We start from the raw sequence: 12,386 nt of genomic DNA, 5'->3' as shown, positions 1-12,386 counted from the left end.
GACGATTGGTCGATTTTAGCTCAATCTGAGCGCATGGCAGCACAGCATTGAGATGTTGTGCTAGCCCACATGAAAGAGTTGGGGTTACGGAATATGCCAGGAAAAGTGTGCTATCTCCTCTTCAGAGAAATGAAAGCTTTAGTGTAAAGTTCTACCAGGATGACTCTAATTCATGATTATCTCGACAACCAATAGCAGCTTGACGCCTTGAATAAAAGACCAAAACTTACTCTTCCATCCTGCTGCCCCTAGGTGTCATACCCAAAGTTCCGTTTGGTCGATTCCTCTAGCAGCTCAACATGTCTCAAAAGCCGCTCGTTGATTTTGCAATCTCCGACGACTCTGACGAAGACACTGTTCCTCCCTCGCCCGCCTCCCTGCGCCGGAGTACGTGCATTCTAACCCGGGAATCTCCCTGGGTCCAGTGGCCTTCCGAGAAAATCGTGGCCACCTTACTGGATTCCGGCATCCCCGTCAGCAGTGACTTGACCCACGATGACCTCATCCTCCTCGCTTCCAACGCGCTGGGTAGCCTTCCGGCTTCATCATCCGATGCGTCCGAGGCGATCATGGCACCTCCAGCCCAGCCCTTACAAACTGGACGAAAACGCTCGGCTAAATCCTCCTCTCCTCTTCAGCACAAAAAGCCGAGGACCTCCGAACCAACCCAACCTCCTCCACCAAGCCCGAATTCGGGCAGTGCAAACGCGCAACTTTCAAAGGCTTTACTCCAGCTCACCGAAACCGTCAAAAGTTTTGAAACTCGTCTGGGCTTCTTCGAGTCAGCCTTTGCTTCGCGCGCACCCGGACCATATATTCCTGCGACGTCTTCCGCCTCCGTCTCAGTCTCCCCTTCAGTCATCGATCCTATTTGCTCTGCTGCACTCTCCACTTTTCCTGCCACGTCGACTTTCGCAACATCTCCAGTTCAAACTCCGCTACAAAACGCCGCTACGTCATTTCCTCCTGCAGCGTTCAATCTCTCAACGGCTCTAACGGCCCAGGTTTTCGGTAGACCATTCGTTCCACCCGCTGCTGCCTCAGTGTCTCCCAAAATGAGATCTGACATCATCTCAGGTAAAGACATTAACCTGGCTGCACTGCTGTTACCATCACCCGCGATTGACAGGCAGATGGTTGACTGCGGCGACGTGGCAGTCCTACTTAAAACTTCAGATCCCAGGCTACAACGAAACCTGCCTTTTACCGAATTCGTCATTGCTTTTGGAATTTACAGAGATATTCTCTGTCAAGTTTTCCCCAATCGCAGAGAGGAATTAGACCTTTATCTAGCCATGATGGCAGATTTTAATCTAAGATATGGCGGAACCTTATTTTACGAGTATCACAAGTCTTTTTCAGCAAAAGCTGCTTCTTTCATTGCCTTATTCAATTCAAGACTGGATTGGTCCATTACTGACTCTGACTTGCTTATTCGCCATTTCGGAGGCCAAAAAATTCTGACCTGCACCGTCTGTAGCTCCCATGGTCACTCCGCTTCTCTCTGCCCCAAAGTGCACGCTTGCCGTGCTCTGGCCGCTCTCCATGGTGCTGATCCTGCAAACCCCGCGTTCGACGTAAAAGGCCGTCCAATTATCGAATTCAATGGCATACCTCTGTGCAATAACTTTAATGAATCTGTTTGTTCATATTCTAAATGTAAATTCTCTCTGCAAGGACCCCCACCCGAAATCCGTCTGCCCTCGACGTTACAGACCAGCCACAAGAGGGAAAGCACCTCAGAAAAAATTCTGAGCGGTCACCCCTCAACTCCCCTAAATATTGCAAACCTTTCTGGCTACCTTTCCTCGCACCCCGATTCTCCTTTTGTTGATAACTTAATTACAGGGCTCTCTCAAGGGTTTCGGGTCGGCGTTCTTTCTCCTCTTGTCACCTCGTATGTTGCAAAAAATTTGCAGTCTGCCCTGGTTGAGCCTGACGTAGTTTCAGGTCTGATTGATAAAGAATTAAATAAAGGCTATATCATCGGCCCTTTCAGTTCTCCTCCTTTCTCTCCGTTTCGCGTTAACTCCATCGGCTTGGCTACTCGTAAATACTCCGGGAAAAAACGCCTAATCTTCGACATGTCCTCGCCTCACTCCACTGATTATGCTAGCGTCAACGAATGCATTCCATCCGAACCGTTTTCGCTGTATTATGCCTCGGTCGACGACGCAATTCAGCTAATCAAGTTAGCCGGTCACGGCGCATGGTTGGCCAAAGCGGACATCACCGACGCTTTTAAAATAATGCCTATTCACCCGGCAGATTGGCCTCTCTTCGGAGTTAAATGGGAATCAAAATTCTATTTCGCCGTTAGACTCACCTTCGGCTGCAGGAGCAGCCCCCAAATTTTTAATCGTCTATCTGAAGCACTGTGTTGGATCTTGTTGAATATCTGCAAGCTGCCTTTCGTGTTACATTTGCTCGACGATTTTCTGTTAATCGACTTTCCTTCTTCTGAAAGCTTCGTGCTCGATACTCTTAGACAAGTCTTTTGCGACATAGGCGTTCCTTTGTCAGAAGAAAAAACAATCGGTCCCGTTACACGTCTCGAATTTCTCGGCATAATTCTGGACACTATCAAGATGCAAGCTTCTCTTCCACACGAAAAACTTGTCCGAATCAGGTCCGTCATGGAATCGTTCCTCACGTCTCGCTTAACTTCCAAACGTGACATGCTTTCTCTTCTCGGCCATCTCAACTTTGCAATGCGAATCATTCCACAAGGTCGTTCCTTCATATCTCGCCTGCTGTATTTGGCTCATTCAGTTGCAAATTTAAGCGACTCGCTTCTCCTAGATGACGGTTGTTTTTCAGACCTTAGGTTTTGGTCTCATCTTCTAAACAACTGGAATGGCATTTCCTTCTTCTATAACGACGTTTCCGAATCATCCAACGCTCTAGAACTATATACCGACGCAGCCCCGTCTATTGGTTTTGGGGGATTCTTCCAAGGGCAGTGGTTCGCAGAAAAGTGGCCTCACGATTTTGTCGATTTCATTCAAAATTCCACCTCGTCCGCTCTCTATGAAATCTACCCTATCGCGGTTGCTAGCGTTCTTTGGGGCTCAGCTTGGTCACGGAAACGTATTACCCTGTTTTGCGACAACGAAGCCACTGTCCACATCATCAACAAAGGTCGTTCGCATTGCCCGGCTATCATGTCTATTTTAAGACGTCTAACTTGGCAATCCGTGACGCACAATTTTATCATCAAAGCCGAACACATTCCAGGTCATTTTAATGTCTTAGCTGACGCTCTCTCTCGCTCTCGTTTGCAGGTATTCCGACGTCTTTGCCCAGCGGCCAACAAGGATCCGACGCCGTGCCCCACGCTGCAACAAATTCTCTTGAATTAAACAGGCCTTCGGATTTTAACAACCTTTTAAATTCTGCCAAATCGTACATCGCCAAAGGCGTAGCACCGTCAACTCTCAAAGCATACAACTCGGCTTGGTCCTGGTTCATGATGTTTTGCTTCACCTATCAAATTCCGTTATTTCCCATTTTAATTTCGACCGTGTGTGCTTTCCTCACATACTGTTTTGAATCACGCCGACTTAATATTTCAACTATACGTAAAATTCTGGCTGGCGTTCAATTCCACGCAAGGTATAATAACCCTAATTGCCCCAGCTTATTTTCGTCCCCTTCCATTCGATTACTTCTCAAGGGTATGTCAAAATCCGTGTTCAAAGTTAGAGATAAACGTCAGCCTATCACACTCCGCATACTTCAGACCTTAGTCTCAAAACTTCATAATGGCTTATTTGACAACTATTCCAACGCTCTGCTCGAAGCTACGTTTTTAACGGCATTCTTTGGTTTCTTGCGCATTGGTGAGTTTACTTCTGATAGTAATCGTTTCGATCCAACAAAAGATTTATCATTTCAAGATTTACATTTTTCACCCAATTACTTTTCACTGTTGCTTAAACACTCAAAATCAGATTCCCACGGGTCTGGTGTCACAATTTCAATTTCAAAAATAAATAACTCTCTATGCTCTTTCGCTTCTATGCTCAACTTTCTCAAAATACGGCCGCGCACTTCTGGTATCTCACCTCTTTTCATTCTCTTAAGTGGGTTTCCCATAACAAAACGGTGGTTTAGAATTCATCTGTCAACCACCTTGACAGCCGCTGGTCTTTCACCCGATCTTTATACTAGCCACTCTTTCCGCATCGGCGCTGCCACTACCGCAGCTGAACGTGAGGTTCCAGAGTCTACCATCAAACAGCTCGGAAGATGGTCTTCTTCGGCATTCGAAACGTATATCAGATCAGACTTTCATAAGGTCCTGGATGCACAGCAGTCTCTCACATCATAAAGGTACGTGAAATTCGCTAGCTACTGGTGGTGGTTTTACGTCGAATTCTTTCATGTTACTTATCGTGGTTAAAGTTACCAAAAGTCAATCATGCTTTTACTTATTGTCGTTGTTAAAGCCTATAACTAATATGACGTCATTGTATTTTCTTTATACTAACTTTCGTAATCTTATAGACTAAGCCTAGACTATAATCAGCAACCTAACGTCAGCGGCAATAACGGCTCGAAGCCGTCCGCTCCTTTATGTTAATATCTTTTCTAATTTATTCGACCTAGCGTGGTCCTTACTCAAGCCTGCGCGGCTTAAACGGCCAGTCGTGGCATCATTATTGGGCGCTAATCACCGAAAGTCAGTCGTGGCTTTTACCATCGTCTTAATTATTATTAGCTTTTATCATCAATAACATCACTCTTACAATATGTTCTTCTCGAGGGGAAACCCACTCCGCATGATCATGGTCACGCAGCGATGCTTTCGTCCCTTAGACATGTGGAGGAAACCTTGGTTCTTGCCCAGGGCTTGGTGCTGCATTGCTAGCGACGGATCTACCCCTCACCGGTTTGGGAGTGGTCATGAGTAGCCGCTCAGCCCGTGGTCTGTGGAGCGATCGCCATTTTACTTGGCATATCAATCACCTAGAGAAGCTGGCTGTAGACTAGGCTCTGAGGTTCTTTCTCCCAGACCTAAGAGATCGCCATGTGCTGGTGCGCACCGACAGCAGAATGGTGGTCTCTTATATCAACCACCAAGGAGGTGTGTGTTCGCGCCCCCTTTACATGCTGGTGTACCAGATCCTTGTGTGGGCCCAGGGGAAGTTCCATTCGCTGAGGGCGGGTTCACATCCCAGGGTATTTCAATGTGGAGCAGACATCCTGTCGAGACAGGGGTTGAGGCCCGGGGAATGGAGACTCCACCCAAGTGGTGGAGCTCATTTGGACCAGTTTGGTTGAGCCCAAGTGGTTCATTTTGCGATGCAGGAGACGACGCAATACTATGGTACAGACTTGGCCGAGGCTTCGTCTGTATGCCTTCCCCTGATCGCTCTGCTCCCGGGAGTTCTGGAGAGGGTGTGCTGGGATGGAGTTCGTCTTTTTCTAGTAGCCCCGTTCTGGCTGGCCCGAGTATGGTTCTCGGACCTGGTCGCTCTCCTCGACGACTCTCCTTGGAGATTACCGTCAGGAAGTACCTCCTCTCGTGGAGTTGTGGAAGATGTGGGTGTGGCCCCCGAGGGGGCACAACTCATAGCGTCCGGTCTCTCAACCGAGGTTGTAGAGACCACTCTCCATTCCAGAACTCCCTCTACGAGGAAACATTATGCCTTGAAGTGGAATGCGTTCTCTTCATGGAGCAGCAATAGCCAGCTCGACCCAGTCCACTGCCTAGTTGGTACAGTGCTGGGGTTTTTGCAAGAGCTGCTCACTGCTGGGTTGAACCACTTCATCCTGAAGGTATACGTGGCTTACCATGTCCCTATTGGGATCATTCAGTGGGAAGACACCCCTAGTAGTCCCTTTCCTCCATGGTGCGCTGAGGCTGAGGCCTGTGGCACGTTCTTACATCCCCTCGTGGGATCTGGCCGTGGTTCTGGAGGCTATGTCTTTACCTCCCTTCGAACCCATCATAGAGATTTCTCCCAGAGCGTTGACACTAAGACTGTCTTCCTCTTGGCTTTACCTCACTATAGAGAGTGGGTGACTTACAGGCCCCTTCTGTGGCCCCTTCTTTCTTGACTTTGCTCCTGATATGACCAAAGCCTTTATTTACCCCAGTCTGGGGTATGTACCTAAGTTCCCTCCTCTACACCATGGCCTGTCATGCTCGAAGCCTCTGTCCTCCTTTCCGGACCAAGAGAAGCTTAATTGTCTGTGTCCAGTGCGAGCACTGGACGCATGCGCCCACAGAGCTGCCCTGTGGAGAAAATCTGACCAATTGCTTGTATGCTACGGTCCTTATAAGAAAGGGCTTCCTGCCTTTAAGACCCTTAGTCTATAGATAGTGGAGACCATCTCTATGGCTTTTGAGTCCTCTGACCTCCCCACTCCGTTGGGGATCAAGGCTCACTCCACTAGGAGTATGGCTGCCTCTTAGGCCTTTCTGTCAGGCATTTCCCTGTCTGACATCTGTGACGCTGCGGGCTGGTCCACGCCTTTGTAAGTTATATGGCCTCGACATTCAGGCCAATCCAGGCTTTGCCTTCCTCTCGCTTTAGTGGTTCTCTCACACCCTGAGCAGGGGCTTGAAAGTCTGGCAGCGTGGGCATATCGTTCCTCAAAGCGTTTCCGGACGCAGCTTGAGTTCCCGGTGGGGAACTCTCCTAGGTTACGTATGTAACCCTAGTTCCCCAAGGGAACGAGAGCTGCGTCTCGACACCATACTTCCTGTGCCCCTGCGTCGCGCTAGCTTCTCTGGAGCAGAAGCTGCCGGCTGCACGCACCCCACGTGCTTTATAGCTTCCGAGTCCCTACGTCATCTGCCCGTGACGTCGCGTTTGTTCTACTGGATTTCACACGTGTTTCAGAGCATGGTCTCGCTGAGGGCATGCCCCAAAGCGTTTCCGGATGCAGCTCTCATTCCCTAGGGGAGCTAGGGTTACATACGTAACCTAGGAGAGTTTTTGTAAAGTTTAGGCTTATAATGAGTGTTTGATGCTTGTACATCAGTGTCATTCATCTATCATATCCTCTGATTTGAAGGATTACTCATGGGTAAGGTTAGGGTTAGGTGTAGGAATGTGGTCAAAATTATATTTTTGGATTAAAATGTTGTTAACTCATTAACTCATTAACTCATCTAACTCAGCAAAATCAGGACGTGCCACATCACACAGATTCTTGCACCACACCTTGGAACGGCAATTCCCATGCTCCACCTCACTGATCACTCAGCCAATCACTTCCAGGTCACACACTATATAAACTTCCTTCACACTCACTGCAAAGTCTTGATTTGCCCCGCTATCATTTCTAAGCGTTTATCGTTCTTGTTTTGGATTTCTTGTTTCGACCCTGGACTGTTTCTAGTTTTTGTTTCCTCTCAGTTTGCTTTGACCCGGATTGGTATTTTGGATTGTGTTTTGCTCACCGCCTACCCTGACCCTCCGCCTGCCTGATTCCTGTCTGCCTCCCATATATCTGTCTGCTGGTGTTTTGACCTAGACTGTATCACTATGATTTTCACTTTCATTGCATTTGCATTGCATTTCACTGCATTTGGATCCTCACTCCGTCTGCCCGCTCTATCACAATATCATTATACTGTACAGCAGTTACAGACAGATTAAAGTTTACTGTTTAGATTATTTAAAGACAACAGACTCAAGTCATATCATTTAAATTAGTTAATGGTTTTGTATGTGTATTAGAAAGAGCATTAAACTTGCTGAAATCTGACATGTTTGCTGTGAAACAAGACAGAAGTGAAAACAGAATAAAAACAAGTGTAACAAATGACAGTAGATTATTCTGACAATCACATTTATACTGGACTAATGCTACTTTCACTAAATCTTCTTTTATTAGAAATATATATTTAGAGATTGTAGACTCTAAAATAACTTAAATATTGTTATTAGTGTAATATATTGTCTTGCATAACAATTATGAATTTAGACCTTTTAAGTGTTCATTTTTCTTTTGTATCTACATTAATCCTATATATTAATCTAAATTAATAAAATGCATTTGTTTAGTGAGGACAAATCCAGACTTGGATTGTAACTAGTGTTTGATTTTTTCTGGTTTATTAGTGGCTGAATAGCATTTGCTCATGATCATCATAGATCTGAGTCATTGTTCTTTCTTTTTCTGTCTTCAGTCTGTATAGATGCAGTATTACAGAGAAACAGTGTTTCATCCTGACTTCAGCTCTGAAATCAAACCCATCACACCTGAGAGAACTGGACCTGAGTGAGAATCAAATAACAAACACAGGAATGAATCACTTATGTGACGTACTGAAGGATTCAGACTGTAAACTGGAGAGATTGAGGTCAGTAACATTCACATACAAGAATCAAAATTATGAAAATCACTTCAACAGTTTAAACCAAAACACTTTCTACTTAATATCTCATGATGAGTGGGTTCATGGGTTCACATTATATTTGTGTAAAATTCTTCACCTTAATGATTTGTTTGTAAGATGATCTTCTCTTCCTCTGTTTGTCTCTTTCTAGTCTTTATGGCTGTGGCATTACAGATGTTTCTTCTTTAACTCAGTCTTTGACAAACACAAAAGCACTGCAGTTTCTAAAAGAGCTTGATCTGAGGTTTAATAAGATTGGAGATTCAAAGCAGCAGCTCACTGATGTGCTACGAGACTCAAACTGTAAACTGAGGTGAGTAAACTTCACTTTGTGATATTAAAGAGATCTTCAATTACCTGAAATGTAGACATATATTAACTTTCAAATATTTGTGAAAGGAGATGATCAAATTATCATCCAGCTTTATTTCAAAGGGTTTGTGTGAGAATGAAATGTAACATTGATCAAAATGTTGAACACAAAGGAGGAAAGAGAACAAAAACAAACTGTCAGAGATTTATACAACAACATCATTACATTTTGAAATAGATTTGGTCAGATGGAGGAAAATGCTGGTAAAATCAGTGAAGACGCAGCTTCAGCTCATGGCCGTCCAGCATCCAGATCAATGTCTCTGTCTCTTCTGTGTTTTTTTTTTCACATTACTTCTGTAAGGTATAATAGACATCCAGTTGTTATCACAGAATAAACCCGAAAGGGTGCCCAGGTAAAAAAAAAAAGTGCACTAAAATACACTTTATTTAAGTATACTTAGTACACTTTTCAGTAATGTACTAAAAGTGCTCTATTTTCGCACACTAATTTTGTACTTATTGTACTAAAAATAGTATTAAGTATATGTTAAGATAAACTTAATACCATCTAAGTGTACTCAACTGTGCTATTTTGAGACACCATGAAATTGAACTAAAATGTGCTTTTAACATACTATCTGTATTTAAAAAAATATATTTAGTTACAACTAGAAATACACTTGAACCCTACTTTTAAACATTTATAAATATATTTATGACTAATTTAAAGTATAACAATAATATATTAAAAGAATATACAAAGTGTGAAAAAAGTGTGCTAAAATACAATTTAAGTACACTTAGTGCACTTCCCTAATGTGCTTAAAGTGCTCTATTTTCGGGCACTGATTTTGTACTTAATATACTAAAAGTTATTCTTAAGTACTCCTTAAGATAAACTTAAGATCATCTAAGTGTACTCAACTGTGCTATTTTGATACACCATGAAGATGAACTAAAACGTGCTTTTAACATACTATCTCAGCATTTCCAAAAATGTATTTTGTTACCACTTATAATACAATTGAAACATATTTCATAAACCTTTAAATATACTAATTATACATAAAAAATAAACTTACTGATTATTTAAAATACAATAATAATGTATAACAAATGTATACAAGGCGTATTTATAATGTATTGCCCACATGTTTTTATTAATAAAAAATACACTTATTACTTATTTAAAATACATGAATAATATATAAAAAATGTATACAAAGCGTATTTATAATGTATTGGCCACATATATTCATTAATAAAAAATACATTTGTTGATTATTTAAAATACATGAATAATATATGACAAATGTATACAAAGCGTATTTATAATGTATTGCCCAAATATTTTTATTAATAAAAAATACACTTGATGATTATTTAAAATACATGAATAATATATAATAAATGTATACATAGCGTATTTATAATGTATTTTTTATTAATAAAAATATGTGGGCAAGACATTATAATTACGCTTTGTATAAATTTATTATATATAATTGATATATTTTAATTAATTAATAAGTGTATTATAATGAATAAAAATATATGGGCAATACATTATAAATACGTTGTCACGAAACGTGTAGGAAAACAAAAAATAACGTCTTCAATAAAAAGTCTTCAATAAATCCTCAGGCAGAGTAACGATAGACAGGAATGGCGGGAGAAGACGCGCACACAACGAAGGAACATAGGTGTGACGCTTGTAGCCGGACAAAGAAACGGAGATCAAAGAAAAGGAAATCAAACAAACTTATAAAGGGGAGATAATTACAACAACAGGTGGAGGGGATCACACTAATGAGCAGGAAGACCAAAAAAGGGCATGGGAGAAACCAAACAGACAGTCCAATGGGGGAAACACTGGGAAAAACCAAGACAAACAGTCCAAGGGCGTGACATACACTTTGTATACATTTATCATATATTTTTCATGTATTTTAAATAATCAGTAAGTTTATTTTTTATGTATAATTAGTATATTTAAAGGTTTAAATATGTTTCAATCCTATTAGAAGTGGTAACAAAATACATTTTTTGGAAATGCTGAGATAGTATGTTAAAAGCACATTTTAGTTCATCTTCATGGTGTCTCAAAATAGCACAGTTGAGTACACTTAGATGATTTTAAGTTTATCTTAACATATACTTAAGAATAACTTTTAGTATATTGAGTACAAAATTAGTGGCCGAAAATAGAGCACTTTAAGTACATTAGGGAAGTGCACTAAGTGTACTTAAATTGTATTTTAGCACACTTTTTTCACACTTTGTATATTCTTTTAATATATTATTGCTATACTTTAAATTAGTCATAAATATATTTATAAATGTTCAAGTGTATTTCTAGTTGTAACTAAATATATTTTTTTAAATACAGATATAGTATGTTAAAAGCACATTTTAGTTCAATTTCATGGTGTCTCAAAATAGCACAGTTGAGTACACTTAGATGGTATTAAGTTTATCTTAACATATACTTAATACTATTTTTTAGTACAATAAGTACAAAATTAGTGTGCGAAAATAGAGCACTTTTAGTACATTACTGAAAAGTGTACTAAGTATACTTAAAGTGTATTTTAGTGCACTTTTTTTAACCTGGGAGAATTACCACACTCAAAATCAGTTTAAGTGTTAGTGCTAATAATGCATTCATATTAAGTGTACTTTAGTACAACTTTTGAGAAAATGTACTTCTACTACAATACATTACTAATAGATTTTTAATAAAATCAATTTAATGTAAACTTAAAATTACCACACTCAAAATCAATTTAAGTGTTAGTGATAATAATGCATTCACATTAAGTGTACTTAAGTACAACTTTTGGGAAAATGTACTTCTACTACAATACATTACTAATAGATTTTTTATATATTAACTTATTTTAAACTCAGGATTAGTATGTAAACAGTCTACTAAAAATCAAGTAATGTTTAAAGCATTTAAAGCACACTTTTGAAAAACACACTAATAAAACTCTTTTGGATGTTTTTTTCTGTAGTGTACTTTATTGTAGTACACTAAAAATTTATTTAAGTATTACTGGTATTTAGTATACTTTTGTCAAGTGTACTAAAGTCCTACTGAAGTATAAACATACTTTTAATTAGTATATTTATAGTGTATAACCATCAAACTTTTATTTAACACAAAAAAAAACAATGTACTAAAAATGTATTTGCGGGTATTTAAGTGTATTTTCATTGCATTTAAGTATATTTTTTTTTCACCTGGGTGATCAGGACTGGTATCATCCTGAAGGGGCTTAATCTATGATGACATTCGGCAGGATGTGCATTATCACACTTATTATATGGTTTCTTGCCACATCAGTGAATAATTAGACACAAATTACTGATTTGAGTTGAAATATTTTTTATAAATTAAAAGCCTCAAAAAAGAAAAACAGTTCCTAAAAAATGGCTGTGAACCTGGAAGTTCAGACAAGACGGTCATTTAAGACATAATGTACAGTCTCTGTATGAATGTATATAAAACTGTTTGAACACAGTAGATGCTTTCCAGATGAAATGATCTGTAACAGAAATCTTGCAGACGTACAGTATGTGTGCTAAATGGGGTTGCATCATTCATTACACATCTTTTCACCACATAAATAAAGATGAGGACATGCAATGTTTTTTGAGAAGAAAACCTTTTAGAAAAGACAAACCTGTGTCAGAAATCGCCCCATGG

At 40.6% G+C, this 12,386-nt stretch overlaps 1 protein-coding gene across 1 annotated transcript in view; it reads left to right on the top strand.

The window, feature by feature from the left end:
* Nucleotides 1-8,676, top strand: part of LOC141337916 (NACHT, LRR and PYD domains-containing protein 3-like) — a 148,308-nt gene extending 139,632 nt beyond the window's left edge. Inside the window, exons 13-14 of the mRNA XM_073843492.1 lie at nt 8,150-8,323; nt 8,511-8,676. Of these exons, the coding sequence (XP_073699593.1) occupies nt 8,150-8,323; nt 8,511-8,676 (340 nt within the window). The remainder of the gene's footprint in view (nt 1-8,149; nt 8,324-8,510) is intronic.
* The last annotated feature ends 3,710 nt before the right edge of the window (nt 8,677-12,386 follow it).

This window comes from Garra rufa, chromosome 7, assembly GCF_049309525.1.
Source record: "Garra rufa chromosome 7, GarRuf1.0, whole genome shotgun sequence".
Classification (NCBI taxonomy): domain Eukaryota; kingdom Metazoa; phylum Chordata; class Actinopteri; order Cypriniformes; family Cyprinidae; genus Garra; species Garra rufa.
This window is presented reverse-complemented; position numbering and strand designations above follow the sequence as displayed.